The following is a 22,297-nucleotide window of genomic DNA, read 5'->3' on the forward strand; positions in this document are numbered from 1 at the left end:
GTGTGTCATTAGTGTACACATTGCAGGACCTTGACCTGCAGAATCTGATATAAAGTGTGATGGCGTTGCAAAGCATATACCAATAATTGCCTGGATGTCTGATCTGATGCTTATAAAGGCTCTGTTTCTGGTTGCGCTAACAAAGAACTATCTCCGCCCCCCACCCCCACACTTGTTTTCCATGACCAGGCCAGTGGTGATTTGGTTTACGGGTTATGAAGCACTACAGAGAGTGGCAGAGATGGGACGTTTGAGTCTGTGTGCACCTGCTTTATTGTTCATGGCCTTTCTCAAATTTACTCTGGCATCTGTTTATAAACAAGGCAAGAATGGATAAAATGTTGCCAACAGTTCAGAAGGCCAGCCACAGTCTTAAATGGTGGAATACATCAGCCAGCTTTGCTTATATGCCTTATTATTATTTATCATTATTATTTATTTGACCGGGGGAAAAAAAAAACAAACAGCAGAGAGCTTTACAGCACAGATGCGTGTCACACCACAGTACTAGCTGTCACGTGAGGAAACCCATTTCAAGTGTATCTGTCTAAGAAACCTTCATTTTCAGGCAGCACTACATTATGATCTTTTAAATAGATCTTCCTTTTTTCACCATCAAGTTGCACAGCTTTCTCACCCCATAAAAAAGGGTAAAAAGCAATGTACAGTTAAGATATCTAATTAATTATGCATGGTGGCGTAGTGGTTAGCACGTTTGCCTCCCACCTCCAGGGTTGAGGGTTTGATTCCCGCCTTGTTTGCACGCTCTCCCCAGGCTTCGTGGGTTTCCTCCAAGTACTCCGGTTTCCTCCCCCAGTCCAAAGACATGCGTCGCAGGCTGATTGGCATCCTTAAATTGTCCGTAATGTGTGAATGGGTCTGTGTATAATTGTGTCCTGCGATGGCTTGGCACCCCATCCACGGTATCCCCCACCTTGTTCATCGAGTCCCCTAGGGTAGTCTCCCCGCGACCCTGTGTAAGATAAGCAGTACAGAAAATGGATAGAGAGACATGTATGTTTGTTTGCTGCAAAACATTTTTTTTTTAAATTTTGCAATTATTTTACGTTATTGCCTAGCCCTAGTTCTTATTCACAAGCAATCGGACAATTGAATGTAAAGAAACCAGACTGGAAAATATCCAGCAAAAATGATTTGTCGGATCACAAGCGGAGGTTCTGTTGTTATGCATTTTCACAGTGTTTTTGTGAGAGACCGTGTGAGGACCTGAGAAATAAATGGCATCCCCAAGCTCTTCCCAAGCGTGAAGAAATGCCAGGACTGTTTCCGTGTGTAGTATCTTTCACCCGCTGCTTGGTTGTGAGCATCATTCAAAAATAAAATAATTAAAAAAGCAGCACAGTATACTTGTGAGTATTCTCTAGTGTAACCGCTGCACATTTCACGTGTTACATGTTTTGACTGTCAGCTTGTCAGGTCACTGTGATGTCAGTAAATGTAACTAAAATGTTCGTTTTGTCTGTTTGGATCTCCAGGACCGTGTGTATGTGCAGCAGAACAACGTAGAGAACGTCTATAACTTGGGCCTGATCATCTTCCGAGACCAAGTAGTTCGGTACGGCTGCATCAGAGATCACCTCCGCCAGACGCTGCTGGACATGATCGCCCGGGAACGGAAGGGCGAGGTGGTAGACAGGTGCGTGCTTTACCTCCTGTCTGTTTGACAAATATTTAAATACATATGGTGTTTTATCTGGTATTATCTTCATTTTGTAAGATCTGATCACGGAGTTGCATATTTAACCCTCCTATTATGTTATGGGTCAATTTGACCCATTTCCACATTTGCGATGTCTGAAATACCAGTTAATCTCTCTCTCTCTCTTTGAAATTGTTTGGCTTTCCTCATTTAGGGTCAAAAACTTGTATGCAAATATTTCTTCTTATAGCTTGTCTCGGACAAATAATTAGAATATTAACCAAACTAATACCAAGCCCATCACGTATATATTGAATGGCGTTGTTGATGTCTGGTGCAGTCAGTGCAAGAGAATTTCAGATTGAGCTCTGATTTTTGAGCACACGATCCCATCACTTCCTGCTAACAGATCACACTGTCTGGTTTCTGATGACTGCGTATTTCAGAAACAGTCTTCAGAAGAGTGGTGTCAGAGAGACGTATGTTTGCTGGCCCTGCTTCTTATTAAAAGCTCACAGAATACACTGGCAAGATTGAGAAAAATAAAGTGCAGTGGCCCCTTGGTGTTAAGAAAATTAACAAATGAAGTGTATGTTAGTGTTGATTAGATTGTAATTATATCCCCCCCTGGAGAGAATACAGGCTATAAAGTGATTATTTGTAAGTATTTGATGTAAATGAATTTCCATAATAATGATATTGTTTGACCCAGTTGTGTTGTTTCCAGAAAATGGACTGATTCTGTGCTGTACTTAGGGTGATGTCATTAGGTATCATTTTATGCTTATTATTGCCCATTTCACTTTCTCTCTCATAGAGGAGCAATTAGAAATGCGTGCCAGATGCTTATGATATTGGGCTTGGAGGGACGGTCAGTGTATGAGGAAGACTTTGAAGCTCCTTTCTTAGAAATGTCTGCAGAGTTCTTCCAGGTTGGTGACAATAACAGACAATAACTGCTCTATTCAGTCTCGCTTTAATAACGCATGCTTTATAAATGCTTTTCTAAACAAGTGCATGACTTGTCAGTTACGAGGTGTGACTAACTGAGCAGTCACTCTAATTATCAACAGATAATACAGCATGTTTAATGCCTCATCCTAACTGCACTGCTACGACTGAGACTGGTGGGAGAGGCTTTATTTACATAAAGATCATTTGTAACACCTCCATCATCCACCCATCCATCCACCCAGACATCCAGACATCCACCCATCATCCATCCAAACACCCATCCATCCAACCATCCGTCATCCGTCCATCCATCATCCATCCATCCACCCACTTACCCGAACATCTTCCCATCATCCACCCAAACACCCATCCATCTACCCATCAGCCACCCAAACATCCAGCCACCCACCCAGACATCCAACCATCATCCATCCAAACACCCACCCATCCGTCCATCCATCCATCCACCCATCCATCCTTCTGTCCATCTACTCATCCTTCCATCCATTAATCCATTCATCCACCCACCTATCCATCTATCATCCATCCATCCATCCATTTATTTTATCTGTGCATGTGTTTGTCTGTGTGTTTATTTCCTATTCTGGGAAGTACACCGGAGACCAAAGACTTGTACCTACTGTCTCACTTTAATGTCGCACTGTGTTCAGGATGTTCTGTTGTGTGTGCAGATGGAGAGTCAGAAGTTCCTGGCAGAGAACAGCGCCAGCGTGTACATAAAGAAAGTAGAGGCACGGATAAATGAAGAGATAGAGCGAGTGATGCACTGTCTGGACAAGTCGACAGAGGAGCCAATCGTCAAGGTAGTGGAGCGGGAGCTCATCTCCAAGCACATGAAGACCATCGTGGAGATGGAGAACTCTGGCCTGGTCCACATGCTTAAACACGGAAAGACGGAGGGTGAGGGGAGCATTGTGCTATTCCTGTATTCCTAATAATGACTGATTATATTTAATCAATATTCAAAATAATGACTGGGGTGTTCAAAACCGTTTAGCAAGCTAACTAACTTCCACTAGCTTCCAGTCTTGTCAGTCATGCTAGCATTTTGTGGATACTGTGATGCTAAATAGTGATGGATTCATTGCTTGATTACATTTTCTCTCTCTCTCTCTCTCTCTCTCTCTCTCTCTCTCTCTCTTTCTCACACACACAGATCTGGCCTGTATGTATAAGCTATTCAGCAGGGTGCCAAACGGGCTGAAAACAATGTGTGAGTGTATGAGTCTATATCTGAGAGAACAGGGGAAAGCTCTGGTGTCCGAGGAGGGAGAGGGCAAGAACCCTGTCGACTACATACAGGCAAGAAACTCCTAAACCTGCTACTGCGCTGATTGAGAGATTGTTAAAATTGAGAGAAAAATCAGTATTTGTCATTTTTAATAGGGAAAGAAAGTATTTTTTCTTGAGTAAATTCAACTCACCAGTTACAGGTGGTTAACAGCCATGGTCACTTAGCCTGTTAATGGATCATGCCCCATCTTATTTTCCCACACTTGCAGCAAATGGGTGATTTAACACCGACAAAGATTCCAGTTTCCCTATACTGAAAGATTTATGGACAAGTGGTTCTCCTGAAAATCTAAGCGTACTTGGCGTCAATTTAATGTCGGGGACACAGTGGACGATTTTTTTTAGTATCTTAACAGGTTTTATAATCCTCCGAACACACGCACTAGATGATTTTGCCAGACCGCGAAACCACATACCTGTCAATAACAATTTCACAGACACGAGAGCTCACAGAAACTTCAGAAGATAGTATCACTCCCACTTTGTTTTGCTTATTAGCTGCATATCATTTCTCTCACTCTCTCTCCTCCCTCTCTCTTGTATTCTCTCTCTCTCTCCCTCCGTCTCTCTCGTGCTCTCTCTGTCTCTCTCTCTCAACAAGCGACAAGCCTCAAATCGGGCCATGCACCCCCCGATCGTTTGGGAGGGTGCAAATCGGGCTTAAAATCTTCAAGTCTGTATTCAGCCTAAGAAATGCATACACACCGATCAGTCGTAACATTAAAACCACCTGCCTAATATTATGTAGGTCCTCCTTGTGCCACCGAAACAGCTCTGACCCATCGACGACTCCATAAGATCTCTGAAGGTGTGCTGTGGTATCTGGCACCAACAAGTTAGCAGCAGATGTTTTAAGTCCTGTAAGCTGCGAGGCCGGGCCTCCATGGATTGGACCATCATGTCCCACAGATGCTCGATCGGATTGAGATCTGGGGAATTTGGAGGCCAAGTCAGCACTTTGAACTCTTTGTCATGTTCCTTAAACCATTCCTGAACAGTTTTTGCAGTGTGGCAGGAAGCATTATCCTGCTAAAAGAGGTCACTGCCATTAGGGAATACAGTTCATATGAAAGTGTGTACTTGGTCTGCAACAGTGTTTAGGTAGGTGGTACGTGTCAAAGTAACATTCACATGAATGTCAGGACTCAAGATTTCCCAGCAGAACATTGCCCAGAGCATCACACTCCCATAGTGCATCTTGATGCCACCCAGACATCCACACGATGTAAAAGAAAACGTGATTCATCAGACCTTCCTTGGACCATTTTGATAGGTACTAACCACTGCATACTGGGAACATCCCACAAGACCTGCTGTTTTGGAGATGCTCTGACTCTGTCATCAAGCCATCACAATTTTGCCCTTGTCAAAGTCTCTCAGATTCTTTCGCTTGCCCATTTTTCCTGCTTCCAACACATCAACTTCAAGAACTGACTGTTTACTTGCTGCCTAATATCTCCCACCACGTGACAGGTGCCACTGTACCTAGATAATCAGTGTTATTCACTTCACCTGTCAGTTGTTTTAATGTTATTGTTGATCAGTGTATACTTTCATAAATTGTCTATTCATTCATTCATCTTAATTAGGCCGTTATCCTGGTTAGAGTCACCACAGATGCAGAGCCTATGCTGGAAACAGTGGGCAGGAATGCCAGGCCATTGTATGCATTCACACACTCATTCAAACCTATGGGCAGTCTAGTGGCATGCTTTAGGGAAGTGGGAAGAAACCATAGAACCCGGAGGAAACCCACACAGCCATGGGGTGAACGTGCACAGAAACTCCACACAGACAGTAGTGCATTACCAGCGTAGTCACACGGATGGAGTTTTCAAAACAAAAACGCAGAAGCATATGTTTATCAGCAAACACACAGTGTCCCTTGTGTTCGCAACCTCGCATATCTTCTTCTGTCTTCTGTCCTTCTCCATCTGTTGCAGCTCCTCATCAGTATATTCAGGCTCATTTTAGATTTGCCTTTGGGTTTTCATTGTAAGTGTGCTTCACTTCAGCAGGTTTTACTTTATTTTATTTAAGCACAGGAGATGTCAGTTCTTGTCTGGTTATTTCTCAAAGAATTTAGGGTAAAGAAAAAAGTTGGCCTATTTTTTAATGATTGTTCGTGTCCAGGGATTACGATCAGCTTTTGTTTTGTAAGTCAGATCTGGGTATTTCATAACTCCATATCTCTTATCAGTATTATATAAACTGGACAAAGGAATGTATTTAATGTAACCTATTTCAAACAATATCAACTATGCTTAAAAAAATGTACCATTAACAGTACTAACAAAGCAGCATTAAATTATTTATACCAACCATTGAGAGCCATTTTTGCGTGTGCAGTACAGAGCGACGTTTTCATTAACCGTAAATCAGGTCTACATGTGCTTCATTTGCATTGAGCACACTGCTCAGTTACCATGTGGCTTATAGGGAATTAGTCTCATCCACTAACAGCAGTGCCATACTCCATCCATCCATACATCTTCTATACCGCTTATCCTTTACAGGGTCACGGGGAACCTGGAGCCAATCCCAGGGAGCATCGGGCACAAGGCAGGGTACACTGGACAGTGTCCCAATCCATCGCAGGGGCATTGCCATACTGTACAATGTTAATAGGTTGCTCAGCTGGACCAATGAAATTTGAATAAAACCAGTGTCATGGCAAATGTGTAATTATGTGCTGGGAAACGAAGAATAATTTTTCCTTCATGCCTGTACAACATGAGAACTTTGAAAGGTGAGCAACGAACAGTATCAGTTAAGTTTTATTAATCGTACAAGGTGTAAAATCTCTCTCTCACTCTCAATCTCTGTTTTTTTCAGTTTTCATATGCTTTATTTGTTGCATGACAAACAGTTGTACATTACCAAGTACAAGAGAAATAAAAGAAAAAGACAGAATAAAATTAAACTGAATAAAATACTAATAGATAAAATGAGTGTACAATACATAAATACATAAGTGTACAAATTTAGGACAAAATAAATGTACTCTATACAGAATAATTGAAAAAAGAAGGATATATGTATAATTACATGCATATTATAATAATCATATTATAATTATGCATAAGAAAAAATATACACTAATAATAAAAAAAGAGCAATCACAATAATTACATAAAAAAACAAGGGCAAGGCAGATCACTCACTGTCCCTAATATTGTGGCAGGCTGAGACATACTGTGCTGCTAATATACAGCAGTGTTTATCTTCTCCTGGGGGGGGGGGGTCACTGCTTGATACATAGTCAAATGTTTGGTGTGTGTGTATAATTTTGGGGAAGAGTTTATCTCGGATGTGTGTATATGTTGTGTGTTCTGTTAGGAAGTGCAGCTCTGTCTCAACTGTGTTTTGGTTGCAGTGTAGACACGACCCTTTCTTCCTGTGGGAGCCATGTTTTCCTGTGTCTGCCTGTTTCTCTTGCTAGGGCGTGTCCACTGAGTCTGTATCTTGTCAAGCTGCTTCTCAGGGTTTAGTCTGTCACTGTGTACAGATAGTCTGTCGTGGTGTACTGTCTTTTCAGGGACAAATAGCATTGCATTTTACTCCGTTGTTGTGTTGCAGGTGATGCAGTTTTGTTTCATTTGTATTGTAATTTGATCTAATCTGATGTGTTTGACGTGTCCATGTGGTTGGGGTTAGTAGGTGTTGGTGATCCTTCAGGGCTAAAGCTTCGGACCAGCTGAGAGAGGAGGGTGTTTGCTTTGATCAGCTCTTGGTATTGCAGGACTTTGTAATGATATGATTGGGGGCTCACTGAGTCTGAGGCTCTGCTTACCCTAGCGCATTTTTGTTTTAAAATGAAACCGATCGTCGTCCACACTGGCGTTTCTGCTGTGTTTCAGAAACGATCTCAGTCCACACAACACGACCGAAAACGCATGTCATATGACCGTTCATGGACACTGGACATGCGCATACAAGTGTAAACAGGAAGTTGGCTACTAGTCCAAACCGGTGTTCAATGTAGGGCTTACACCGCTTGAAATGAGAGTATTTCTGTCCTGCTTCTATTTTGTTGTTTTTCTGGCGTTGTTTGGTCAGTTGTCTGTTTTTTTTATTTTTTTATTTTATTTATTTTTTTTTTAAACACAGCCAAAGCATTAATCCTTTTTTGTTGTGCTAGGACATATTGGATGTAGTTTCCTGTTGTTTCTCTGGTTTCTGTCTCTCTCTCTCTCTCTTTCTCTCTCTCTCTCTCTCTCTCTCTCTCTCTCTCTCTCTCTCTCTCTCCCTCTCTCTCTCTCTCTCGTCGTCTCTTGTCTGCTCCAGTGTTAGGATCCACTCCAGTGTGCAGAAAGTTCTTCACTGCTGTTTTCCTTTAGTGTTCTTTGTTCTTCGAAACTGGTTTAGCCAAATGTCTTCGCTATTTATGTGTTCACCATGACATTTTGGACAAATTTTATTTTTTTTCCCTGAGATTTATCTAATTTTAAATGCAAAAAAACTCACGAGGGTTCAACAGCTCATGTTGTACATGACCTCTCTTTCTCTCTCTCTCTCTCTCTCTCTCTCTCTCTCTCTCTCTCTCTCAGTGAGGTGTCGTTCATTTTGAACGCGCATGCGCTGTAACATCCAAATAGGCTCTGCACAGGAAACAGAAATTAATAGTTCACCTCTCGAGTCTTCAAGTTCAAGTCATTCGTTCTTCAGGTGACCGCCGCATAGGCAATGCACCATGCAGTACCGGAAGTGGGATGAACGAACGACTTGAACCTGAAGAGTAGAGTCTTGAACTAATCATTTCTGTTTCCGGGGAACAAAAAAGATTTTGCTGAACGAGATTCAAAGATCCGAGTCAGTAAAATGATCCGAACTTTCCATCACTACTCTCTCCATTAAAAACCTCGAGCTTTGTGCTGTGAAGCAATTTTGCATACAGCCGACTAACCACGTCGAGGTACCATAAGGAAATGTTTAACTTGGCTGGTGCTGTTAACTCGCCTCGTTGTGAAGGTGTTATGAAAATAAACTAATAAACGTTTTGGCACACATAGTTTAAGCGAGTTTAGCTTCAGTCCACTTTAATGGGATTGGGGAGAGGTAATTACGCCGTGTGTTTCATCCTCATTGTACAATTCTCATGCAGGTTTGGACTTATACACTCATGTTTTTGTGGAATGTGTCGTGGAAATTAGACAACACTCGCAGACTCGTCCTCTGAAGGTAAAAAGGTTTATTACAGAAAGATGGTTAATACAGGATAGAATAAAGCAGGATAGAATAATGAGAGCGCTCTGAATCCCTTGTATTAAACCACTACTATATATATGAAACGCAGAGCATGACATAATTCTGTGTACCGATAAGAAGCAGTTTGATGCATTTCAAACAGGCTTTGTTTTGAACTTTGAACAGAAGAACATGTTTGTGTCTCTGTAAGCAGATAAACATTCCGTACTGATCTCAGTGACATGACATGGCCTTCTTAGGCATTATCCTCTGATGAACATGAACAAGAACAAACTTATTACAAAGTAAAAATGAGTAATTTCCATCACAAATGCGACTGTCAATGTTGTGTTTTTATTAGACAAGAAGCACAAAAGGTTACCCCAGAGTCTAGCCAACAACTGATGCACAACCTATTGACTTTGTACAATTTGGCACTGATTTTGGTGGATTTTATATATATATATATATATATATATATATATATATATATATATATATATATATATATATATATATATATATGCACATGCACATATTAGATTAACTCTGCAAGCTTTGGTATTTGCTTACTGCATTCTCTGGTAAATTAGCACTGTGTGCAGTAATCTGAGTCTTTTAAAGTGGTCTTGCACGATCAAAATTCTATTTTCAGTACTATACTGTGGTAAATGTTTCTATTCGTTAACTTTGAATGCTTTTGATGACACATTTACGTAGGCCAATAGTATACTGACATTGCGCTTGGCTGAACTGATTTAGGAATGCTAATTTGTGTCAAATGGCCAAAAAGCACACAGTGTCCTGCACGGCAAATGCAAAGCTAAAAAAAAAAAGTTATTTTATTATCACAGTTTGTGGAAAAGATGAGTGATGTTGGGGTATATTTTTGCGGCTGAGGACAGAGAGCAAACAGACAGCAGTATGAAGAAAGATACCAAAACAGGCAAACCCACAAGCATTACCACCTCTACACCTCAACACTGGGTGGGTCAGACGGTTATGAGGTGTGGAGCTTTATTTCAAATTCACAGCAATAAAGTTTAGAGTGATCTATAGGGTTAGGGATTTTTGATTATGAAAAGATAATGCCTTTTAAGCATTCCCTATATTGATGTAAATATTGATATATCTTTGTAAACTTTCTTCTGCCTCTTTAAAAAAAAAAAAAAAAACAGCAACAAAAAAAAAAAACATATTATTGGATATCCAAGCTGAAAAGGTTCCTTACCCCAGCCTACTCTCTTCCATGCAGTTATAATGTACATTTCCCAATGATTTACATTTATTTGTTTGACTTTTATCCAAAGCAGCCAAAAGTAATGCGTAATCCAAGAATAGAGCTGGCCTATTGAGGGTCTTGACCATGCTTAATAGCAGTTGCTGACATTATTATTCACAAGTATTGAAGTTTAATACTTCAACAAATTCTAGTGTAACCTAAATGTCTTCAATGGCACAACATGGTACAAATGGGAGAAAAGACCAGAAGTATGACATTAGACGTACACAAACGGATATAAATGTTGTGGGTAAATGTCACTGTGTCTGTGTTGCACAGGGCCTGCTGGACTTGAAGACACGCTTTGACCGTTTCCTGCAGGAATCCTTCGGTAACGACCGGCTCTTTAAACAGACCATCGCTGGAGACTTTGAGTACTTTCTGAACCTCAACTCCCGATCACCCGAGTACCTCTCACTCTTCATTGATGACAAGCTGAAGAAAGGAGTGAAAGGGGTACGTTGATCACGATTCCATATTGTTTTTTGTTCTATACTTCTGTTCCATTTATCGTAGGACTGTTTATGAACATTTATGTTGCATGGGTTAGTCTTTGTGTGCTTGATTGCTTGATGGTGTTCAGTTCAGATTATGTGTGTGTCAGTCCAGTCTTGTATTGAAGTATTGAGGAGTCTGATGGCTTGGGGGATGAAGCTGTTACACGGTCTGGCCGTGAGGGCCCGAATGCATCGGTACCTTTTTCCAGACGGCAGGAGGGTGAAGAGTGTGTGAGTGGTGTGTGGGGTCATCCACAATGCTGATGGCTTTGTGGATGCAGCATGGGGTGTAAATGTCTATGATGGAAGGAAGAGAGACCCCAATTATCTTCTCAGCTGCCTTCACTGACCTCTGCAGGGTCTTGCAATCCGATTCGGAGCTGCTCAGGATACTCTCAATAGTTGTGGAATGTTGTGAGAATGAGGGGTGGGAGATGGGCTTTTATTCAGCCTTCTCAGAAAGCAGAGGCACTGTTGGGCTTTATTGGCAGTGGAGCTGGTGTTGAGGGACCAGGTGAGGTTCTCTGTCAGATGAACACCAAGGAATTTCATGCTCTTGACGATCTCCACGGAGGAGCCGTCTATGTTAAGTGGAGAGTGGTCGCCCTGTGCTCTGCTGAAGTCAACGACCATCTCTTTCATTTTGTCCACGTTCAGAGACAGGTTTGGGTCCTTTAGTCCCAGTGAAAGGAAGTTAATAATGCTACAACATACAAAGACATTTCTAAGCACACAATTGTATAGGCTTTGTGGCAGTAGTTTGGGGGAAGACTCACATATTTACAGTTACATTTATATAGCACTTTTCTAGACACTCAAAGTGCTTTACATAGTATGGGGAGGGGTGGGGTGAGGATCTGCACCAGAACGCTCACCACACACCAGCTATTAGTGGAGCGGAGAGTGTGATGTAGCCAATTCAGAGATGTGGATTATTAGGGCCATGATCGATAAGACCCAATGGGGGAATTTTGCGAGGAATTCCCCCATTGGGTCTTATCGATCATGGCCCTAATGTAAATGTGAACTTGATTCACTGTAGGAGAATTCACTGAACTTGATTCACCTCCTACAGCTTCAGAAGTGCTTTGCTGTCATATACTAATACATATACACTGTTAGGCAGAATAAAGTACTGATGTTATGATGGCTGATGATAAATGTATTCAGTAATGTATTCCATATGACAACACATGAAAAGGTAACTTTTTCCGATTATGTGTAGAACATCCTGAAAAGACAAATAGGAGTAACGGTGCTGTATAATTATTGAATGAGCAGTTTTACTGTGAACACTGTGTCTCTGTGTTACTGATCAGCAGTTTAGTTTTTTTTATTCTAGAACTGTCAGGGATCAATGTGAGCACATTGCAAATGTGAGAAAGACCAAACGTTTCAAACCATTTAAACGAGCCTTATTTTTAATTCTACAATTAGTCCTTCAGGCTGCTCTAGCCTAATTCAAATCAGACAACAGAATGAAATTTGTATTAAAAGTGTATAAGAAACGTTTAATGCTAATACCTGCACATTAATGCAATTATCCAATCAGCTGATCGTATGCCAGCAGCACAACGCATCAGATCATGTAGATAGTGGTCAAGAGCTTCAGTTAATGTTATATGAACCATTAGAATGGGGAAATCTCAGAGGTTTGAGTATTTCAGAACCTGCTGTTACAGTAACTGGCTCACCAAAACCAGACCGTTTGATTGCCTGGTACTTTTCCAAATGAGCCTGTGCCCACTGTGGCCTCAGATTCCCATTCTTGACTGACAGGAGTGGAACCCCGTGTGATCTGCTGCTGCGGTGGACCTTTTGCTTTTAGGTTTGATTGTACTGTGCATTCTGAGATGCTTTTCTGCTCAGACTGGTTGTGGAGACTGGTTATTTAAGTTACTGTTAGTTGAGGTGCTGTAGTAGTGGTACCTTTGTTGATGTAAGCTTATGTACGCAATAAATGCATGGGTGTTTGGGTGTTTGGGTCTTGTAGCTGACCGAGCAGGAGGTTGAGTCCATCCTGGACAAAGCTATGGTGCTCTTCCGGTTCATGCAGGAGAAAGATGTTTTCGAGCGTTACTACAAACAGCACCTGGCCAGGAGGCTTCTCACCAATAAGAGCGTCTCTGATGACTCGGAGAAAAATATGATCTCCAAGCTTAAGGTATGAGGCTCTTTGTTCTCTCTTTGATTCTATTGCTCTTTTGTGTAAAGTAAGTGTGTGTGTGTGTGTATATATTTTTATATATATATATTATATGTGTATGTATGTATGTATGTATATGTATATGTGTATATATATGTGTGTGTGTGTGTGTATGTGTATATATATATATATATATATATATATATATATATATATATATATATATATATATATATATATATATATATATATATATATATACACAGTGAGGGAAAGAAGTATTTGATCCCCTGCTGATTTTGTACGTTTGCCCACTGACAAAGAAATGATCAGTCTATAATTTTAATGGTAGGTTTATTTGAACAGTGAGAGACAGAATAACAAAAAGAAAATCCAGAAAAACGCATGTCAAAAATGTTATAAATTGATTTGCATTTTAATGAGGGAAATAAGTATTTGACCCCCTCTCAATCAGAAAGATTTCTGGCTCCCAGGTGTCCTTTATACAGGTAACGAGCTGAGATTAGGAGCACACTCTTAAAGGGAGTGCTCCTAATCTCAGCTTGTTACCTGTATAAAAGACACCTGTCCACAGAAGCAATCAATCAATCAGATTCCAAACTCTCCACCATGGCCAAGACCAAAGAGCTCTCCAAGGATGTCAGGGACGATTGTAGACCTACACAAGTCTGGAATGGGCTACAAGACCATTGCCAAGCAGCTTGGTGAGAAGGTGACAACTGTTGGTGCGATTATTTGCAAATGGAAGAAACACAAAAGAACTGTCAATCTCCCTCGGCCTGGGGCTCCATGCAAGATCTCACCTCGAGGAGTTGCAATAATCATGAGAACAGTTAGGAATCAGCCCAGAACTACACGGGAGGATCTTTTCAATGATCTCAAGGCAGCTGGGACCATAGTCACCAAGAAAACAATTGGTAACACGCTATGCCGTGAAGGACTGAAATCCTGCAGCGCCCGCAAGATCCCCCTGCTCAAGCAAGCACGTATAAATGCCCGCTGAAGTTTGCCAATGAACATCTGAATGATTCAGAGGACAACTGGGTGAAAGTGTTGTGGTCAGATGAGACCAAAATGGAGCTCTTTGGCATCAACTCAACTCGCCGTGTTTGGAGGAGGAGGAATGCTGCATATGACCCCAAGAACACCATCCCCACGTCAAACATGGAGGTGGAAACACTATGCTTTGGGGGTGTTTTTCTGCTAAGGGGACAGGACAACTTCACCGCATCAAAGGGACAATGGACGGGGCCATGTACCGTCAAATTTTGGGTGAGAACCTCCTTCCCTCAGCCAGGGCATTGAAAATGGGTCGTGGATGGGTATTCCAGCATGACAATGACCCAAAACACACAGCCAAGGCAACAAAGGAGTGTCTCAAGAAGAAGCACATTAAGGTCCTGGAGTGGCCTAGCCAGTCTCCAGACCTTAATCCCATACAAAATCTGTGGAGGGAGCTGAAGGTTCGAGTTGCCAAACGTCAGCCTCGAAACCTTAATGACTGGGAGAAGATCTGCAAAGAGGAGTGGGACAAAATCCCTCCTGAGATGTGTGCAAACCTGGTGGCCAACTACAAGAAACGTCTGACCTCTGTGATTGCCAACAAGGGTTTTGCCACCAAGTACCAAGTCATGTTTTGCAGAGGGGTCAAATACTTATTTCCCTCATTAAAATGCAAATCAATTTATAACATTTTTGACATGCGTTTTTCTGGATTTTTTTTTGTTGTTATTCTGTCTCTCACTGTTCAAATAAATCTACCATTCAAATTATAGACTGATCATTTCTTTGTCAGTGGGCAAACGTACAAAATCAGCAGGGGATCAAATACTTTTTTCCCTCACTGTATATATATGTGTGTGTGTGTGTGTGTGTGTGTGTGTGTGTGTGTGTATGTATGTATGTATGTATGTATGTATGTATGTATAATATAATATTACACTGTGGTGCTGGAAAGTTTGTGAACCCTTTAGAATTTTCTACATTTCAGGATAAATATGACCTTAAATATTATCAGATTTTCACACAGGTCCTAGAAGTAGTTTACGAGAACCCAATTAAACAAATGAGACAAATGTTATACTTGGTCTTAATTTATTTATTGAGGAACATGATCCAATATTTGTTTAGGTTTCTTTCGGTTGTAATTCATGCAATTTGTAAATTTAACATTTTATTTTTATACAGTCAGCTCTTCTATCCTTAATCACTATTTGTTTCCTGCTCATGTAGTTTGGTTCAGGATCTGTTCAGAGTAGTGTTGGATATCAGACATGTTAAAAAGATAAATGTGAGCGACTGGAGGAAAACATCAGACATGGGCAGTAAACTGGAATTGAGCACGAGCATTACACACACTGATGTTTTCTGTGTTGCAGACAGAGTGTGGTTGTCAGTTCACCTCGAAACTGGAAGGAATGTTCAGGGACATGAGCATCTCTAACACCACCATGGACGAGTTCCGGCAGCACCTGCAGTCCACTGGGGTAAAAGACCACTACCATCAGCTCACAACCACTAACTTTCTATTTTATAATGAACATACAGAGCACCAAGCATCCCATTATCACCAGAATCACTACGCACATCACAAATATTTCATTTTATACCACAGCACTATTGAATTTTTGATTCGGATTGGCTGACAGACCTTCTGAGGCCTGCAATCATTTTTGTTAGTAAACGCACAGCAGAAATAGTTCCAGTCAGGTCTTGACCGCATTACAGTTCCATATCGCTTCAGCAAGTTAACTGAAATAACAGAGAAGTTAGGCTACTGTCCACCACAGCACACAGAGCTAGCAACAAGCAAATTTACTTTTCAGAAATACAGAAGGAATAACTGATGACTCGCGGTTGAATTATTAGATAAAAAATGTGCACCCGAGGTGGTAATGCGGCCACCAGGCAAAGCGGAGGCTTGAGCCATTGATATGCTGTTATAAGAGAGAGGGAGAGAGAGAGAGCAAGAAAAAAAAGGAAGTGAGGGCGAACGAGCACGTGTAATAACCTGGTGAACAAGTAGGCTATAAATATTTATTTATTTATTTATTCATTATATTTTCTGCAGTAATAAAAAAACAGAAAAACCCTATGAACAAGTAGGCTTATCAATATTTATTTATTTGTTCTTTTTTTATATTATCATCATGAAACGAGTGAACTCTGTGAGGGGGGGAAAAAACTGTGAACTCTCTCTCTCTCTCTCTCCTCCTCTCCAGTAACTGCATATCAATGGCCTTCGTTACTATCTCTAAAATGACATTTTGGAATTATCAACAATGAGTAATAAATTAGTTCCACACACAAGTGTTTTAAGGACAAAAACCTGACAAATGTTTTGATATAAAACATCTGGCCAATGTCTTGAGGTGTGGTAACTGTGGTATAAGCCAGGGCTGGGTAAAATATATCGGTTCTCCTATTTGAATCGATCTTCAGTTGAACGAAACGATATCTATTGGGGAAATCCCCGACTCGATTCTTAATGCTTTACTTGAGAGCAAATGTATATGATTTGTTATTCGCCTCACCTCCTGAATGTCGCCATCTTTCATGTTTTGAATTTGAATACATATGCACAGTGAAAGTCTTTTCTTTGCATACCTCAGCATGTCAGGAAGTTGGGGTCAGAGTGCAGGGTCAGCCATGATACAGCACCCCTGGAGCAGAGAGGGTTAAGGGTTACTCAAGGGACCAACAGTGGCAGTTTCTCAGTGCTGGGGCTTGAACCCCCAACCTTCCGATCAGTAACCCAGAGCCTTAACCGTCAAGTCATCACTGCCCCTGTGGGTTATGATTTCTAGTCGCGATGTTTATTACTCAAAGTAAAAGTAAAAAGTAATTAAACGTAATTTTGTGTGTGCTATTGTTAACGTAAAAGTGTATTTCAGCAATATAGCTAAGTAGGAGGGTTTCAGTTACCAGCATTTATATTAAAACATGGATTAAAACATGGACGTGTTAATATTAATATTGATAATTAATTGATATTGAATCAAAATCAAATTGAAACCATATAAATAAGAATTGAATCGAATAATTGGTCACAATACCCAACCCTAATATTTAGGGTTCGATGCAGTTTCTTTTGTGGAATAATTGACTCCAGTCCGTTGAATTATTAGAAAATAATTGATGAGCTTCATAGCATTATCTCTGTGTCTCCGTTCTGAAGGTCTCTACTTTGTGTCATGATGTACAGGAACCAAATTGTTTTGTGTTCGTGGAATGTGTTGTTTTGAGCATTCCTAATCACCATGTCTGTCTCTCTCTCTCTCTCTCTCTCTCTCTCTCTCTCTCGGTTCTTCTTCTTCCTCTTATTATCATCTGGTAGACTAGACATCTTTAGTTCTTATATCACTCAAACCTACGTAATAGATGTTTTGATTTTATCTATCTGTGACCTGCTCCAATTGACATTTATCAATATTTCTTGTGTGTGTGTATATATTATGCTTTGTGTATCATTAAATGAAGAAGCTTTCACTGAACGTTGGTGTCAGTGTGACTTCTGCTCGAGCTCGGACGAGAGGAATAAGCCAGTGCAGGGTCCAAATTCTGGCTCTGTGACTGGTTTCAGAGAAGAACTTAACAATAATGCACACCCCGATGTGGGTGTGTATTATTTTCTAATAATTCAATGGCACGTCATCAGTTATACCTTACATAAACAAATTGGGTTTCAGGGTGGAGTTTTCCTTTCGTTTCAGAGATGCTCTAATAACAGTTAAATGAACAGAAACGCAAACCCTGTGCAATACCAAAACAGAATGCAAATCAAGATGAAATACAACAACTAAAAATTCCTACACCGGTTAATTATATTATTATTCAACAATAGGAATTGGACAGGGAGTCCAGCTGGGTCTGAAAAATAATGAGCAACACTGTTCTAGTATTGTGAGAGGAACACTTCTCTGATGTGTTCTCACACTAACATTTTTTCCTGTACTACGATTGTCTAAGTCCTTAACTTATAGTGATTACCCATTCAACTGTGCGCGCACACACACACATTCTAATCTGTGACAGCAATAGGGATGGGCGTTATCTTTTATCATTTGCGATATACCGGTAGAAATTCTCCCAACAATATGAATTAGTCTTCCAGCGATAATAACGATAAAGCCTAGTTAATGACATATTTCTGTGTGAGACGGTCTGCAACCCATTTTCACCTCAAGTGCAAAAACAAGTATGGCGGAAGGTGGACGTGAAGCTGGTTTACAGAAAATCAGTTTTACTTGTAGATCAGTGTTTGTGTTTTTGAGGCTCTCAAGACTGCATGCAGCGGTCATGTGTAGCCAAAAAGAGTGGATAATGATACTGTATTTATATCGTCACTAATATCGTTATTGCAGTAAATACCAGAAAATATTGTGATATAGTTTTAAGTCCATATTGCCCATCCATAGACAGCCCTGTGCAAATTGTTATCTGAGCAGTAATTATGGTGTGTGTGTGTGGTCTCTTTTTGTCTCAGCTGTCTCTAGGTGGTGTTGATCTAACAGTCAGAGTCCTGACTACAGGTTACTGGCCTACACAGTCGGCTACGCCCAAATGCAACATCCCTCACTCCCCACGGCATGCCTTTGAGGTCTTTAGAAGGTATGATAAATGCTCTGTTGTGCATCACAACAATGACAAGCTGCCACAAAATCACAACCACAGACTTCAGTGCAATTATTATGTTCCTTTATAATCATCATTTTCCTTTGTGCCATGATGGAAATGTGGTGGCAGGTAGACATAATAAGCGCCTGTAACAGTTCTCTTCAGTTCGGCAGGAGACAGGGAGGCAGGATTGGGACAACTGAAACGGGTTCTCTATTTTTCTTTTTTTTAACTTTTGCTTTACAGCGGTTTTATCTCACACGCACAGCTCTGCGCTGCTCAGCTCTCTCTCATGCCGGTTACGGCACAGGTGAAACCCATCAAATGTTACCTGCTGGTTCGACCCACCTCCTCTCCTGACGTTCGACCACACCCCTGCCACCACAACACCATTACCCCCACATGGAGCGTATATGCTTGAACTTGGATGTACTGCACAGCTTGTTTTTTCTGCACTAAATAACTGATCTCATCGGTTAGGCAGCAAGCCTATCAATTCTCAAACTATTGAATCGAGTGTATAAGAACAAGAAATACATTATTTCCCTTTGCAGGATGGGGTATAAAGGGATCAAAGCTTGTGTGTGAACTGTGTTACAGGTTTTACTTGGCCAAGCACAGTGGCCGGCAGCTCACACTGCAGCACCACATGGGCTCAGCAGACCTCAATGCCACCTTCTATGGGCCTGTGAAAAAGGTAACACGCTCTCACTTTGACACTAGCACGATGAATTATAAGGTGCACAGTACCGCTGCATGATATGGACGAAAATGGGATACGAGATAACGTTGCCTGATAATGCAGATCAAGGACAACAAAATATACAAAGGCTTAGAAAATATAGATCTTTTTGTTCAGAAATATATAACCATGATTTCTCCCCTTAATGACTATTGTGCAGCGGACAAAATAAAAACAATGAAATATGACACAGTTCTGTACAACTTCAAGCTTGTAAGGCTGTTACAGTACAAAAGCCTGGAATAGAGATGGCTGTAGTGTGGGTAAATGGCCGAAAGTCATTTTTGTGTGTTAGGAGTATTAGATACATCTATATCTAATATGTTTTGTTTTAGTTACGACCCGGTCTAGGTCGGGCCGCAACATACAATAAAAAAAGAAAACGGTTGGCGAGACCAAGATTGCGTTTGTTTTGTTTATTCTCCAAACGGAGCACCTTTTATACACACGGTGGTTTTACTCTTCAGAAGCCGGCCAGGCCAAAATAATAAACAAAAATTCCCTCTAAATTTACCAAAGAAAACTGACTAAACTACAAGAAAAGAAAACAAAAATACATGTCTTCCCTCACTCCCTAGCTAACTCAAAACCAGGAGAAAAGAAGAATCAAGACAAATGGCACCGACTTCCTACTAACCACTCTTAACCGTGCACTATTTACAGAGGTGACTAGTACTGTGTTAATTAACAAAATAATATATACATATATACACAAGGGTATCACTCAAATCGTAACAGGGCAGAGCATAAACAAAGTCAAATCAGGCATAGGGTCCTACACAGGCGAAAAGCACTTGTCTCTATACACAAAGCAAATGGCAATGATCTGCCCTGGGATGGAGACCGACGAGGCTTAAGTACACTTCCGGAAATGAGCAGGCAACCAATCTTGTCGCTCAAGGCTGGAGCAGGTGTGGACAAGACATGATCATCCATTAGCAAGCCGGAACGTGACGCATGCAGTAGGCAGGGCCTAGAGAAGGGGGAGGAGACAAAAGAAACCAATCCCACCACCGACATGCACACAAATGGCACTTAGAGCAAACCGAAATACATTGGATAATGTAACAGTTATATCTATATATCTAATACAGCTGAAATTTAAATGAAGGCGTCAGTTGTTTAGCGATGCTTTGTAAACCTGCCTCTGGTACAGTAGGCCCTCTTCCTAAAATATCTTTGAGATCAGTATGTTTTGGTTGTAATTCAGCTGTGTGCTCGGTGTTCTATATCTCTGTAGGAGGATGGATCAGAATTAGGCGTAGGAGGTGCACAGGTAACAGGCTCCAACACAAGGAAGCACATACTGCAGGTATCCACCTTCCAGATGACTATCCTCATGCTGTTCAACAACAGAGAAAAGTGCACTTTTGAGGTACAGCAGTATGTCACTCTTGTTGTCTTTATTCTCCAAAATTTTAATTATTATTATTATTATTATTAGCAGTAGTGGTTGACCAATGGTGGATTTTACTGATAACTAAGTAGGGCAGTACCTGTCGATAACCCATTAATCAGCCGATAGTTTTTAAAATGACTGACACTGAATTAAGATACTGAATGGAAATATAACACTCAAAGTAAAATATTGTTGAGCTTTATTACAAAAATAAACAGCACTGAGGCTACTGTGGAAATGTACTGTACTTTTTTAAATGATATAAATGAATATATATTAACTATAAATAAATATTAAAGCAAATATAATATATACATTCAACATGTATAATTAAAAAAAAACACTTCAAATAACAACAAAATTTGTCGGTGATAGCTTTTCATTTCGCCTCTAGAGGCCTCTCTCGTACTGTGTAATGTATAACTACTCGCGCAACGGACGCATCCGGGAAAAACCTATAAGTGATAAATTGGTCAACCTCAAGTAGTGGTGGTGGTAGTAGTAAAAAAAAAAAAAAAAGTAATTACATCTATTAAATGCTAATACTTTAATGCGTATTAGTGGTAGCAATATAAACTGATACTTTATCGTAGGAGATCCAGCAGGAGACGGATATCCCGGAGCGGGAGCTGGTACGAGCGTTGCAGTCTCTGGCGTGTGGAAAGCCCACGCAGCGAGTGCTTACCAAGGAGCCGAAGAGCAAAGAGATTGAGAACGGACACATGTTTACAGTCAACGACCAGTTTACCTCCAAACTGCACAGAGTCAAAATCCAGACAGGTAGTGCCATTACACACTTCTATCACTGCTGGAGGAAAGAGGAAGCTGAAGAGGTGATGGACAAAGACTGTTTTCACATTGAAAGCCTTATTCATCATTCATCAAGCTCATTTCTCATCTGTCTGTTTCCGGTTATAATTCATGTTTATTAGTAAGTCTGATCTGTCATAACTCACTGGTGCACATTGAAAATAAATAATTATATAAAATCAACGATAACCTGGCACATTTACCAGATAGTCTATCGCTGGTATAGCGATAGAATGAGCAAGGGAGCAGCCCAGGTGTTCATTATTAAAAGTGATTGACATGTTAGCTGCAGTATTTGTGATTAGTGCAAGGGGAAGAAAAAGGCCTCTGTTACTGACAGTTGTGTAAGTTGAGTGGTGATGATTGCGATATTCGCATGCACGGTAAAGTGTAACGTAAGGAAATAAAAAGCACACTTTATAATCTGGCGCTCCAGATTACAGATGCATGTCCACATGTTGGATCTGTCTCATCACATAGGAACATGACACACATCTAATCTGGAAATATTTACATACATTTGCACATAATGTTTACATAGCTTTATCAGATCGGAGTCACTTTTAGATTGATGCATGCTACCTTGATGTGAATGTAGTCAGAGAGAGTTGTCTCATTGTAGTGATTGTAGAGGCCTTTGACAGATTGATTTATTTTTTTTCGGTTCTA

General features: G+C 40.7%; 1 protein-coding gene across 4 annotated transcripts in view; it reads left to right on the forward strand.

The window, feature by feature from the left end:
- The window catches only part of LOC108261246 (cullin-3), a 46,290-nt gene that overhangs the window by 21,507 nt on the left and 2,486 nt on the right, over nucleotides 1-22,297 (forward strand). For 3 of the 4 annotated variants that reach the window (XM_053673837.1, XM_053673836.1, XM_053673835.1), the window contains 11 exons: nucleotides 1,497-1,657; nucleotides 2,478-2,592; nucleotides 3,307-3,535; nucleotides 3,792-3,937; nucleotides 10,677-10,853; nucleotides 12,888-13,058; nucleotides 15,440-15,547; nucleotides 18,547-18,671; nucleotides 19,278-19,374; nucleotides 20,660-20,794; nucleotides 21,412-21,598. In XM_053673837.1, the coding sequence (XP_053529812.1) occupies nucleotides 1,497-1,657; nucleotides 2,478-2,592; nucleotides 3,307-3,535; nucleotides 3,792-3,937; nucleotides 10,677-10,853; nucleotides 12,888-13,058; nucleotides 15,440-15,547; nucleotides 18,547-18,671; nucleotides 19,278-19,374; nucleotides 20,660-20,794; nucleotides 21,412-21,598 (1,651 nt within the window). Of the gene's footprint in view, nucleotides 1-1,496; nucleotides 1,658-2,477; nucleotides 2,593-3,306; nucleotides 3,536-3,791; nucleotides 3,938-10,676; nucleotides 10,854-12,887; nucleotides 13,059-15,439; nucleotides 15,548-18,546; nucleotides 18,672-19,277; nucleotides 19,375-20,659; nucleotides 20,795-21,411; nucleotides 21,750-22,297 lie in introns of all 4 variants that reach the window. The other variant, XM_053673838.1, reaches the window with a different exon arrangement.

Source organism: Ictalurus punctatus, chromosome 20, assembly GCF_001660625.3.
Source record: "Ictalurus punctatus breed USDA103 chromosome 20, Coco_2.0, whole genome shotgun sequence".
Taxonomy (NCBI): domain Eukaryota; kingdom Metazoa; phylum Chordata; class Actinopteri; order Siluriformes; family Ictaluridae; genus Ictalurus; species Ictalurus punctatus.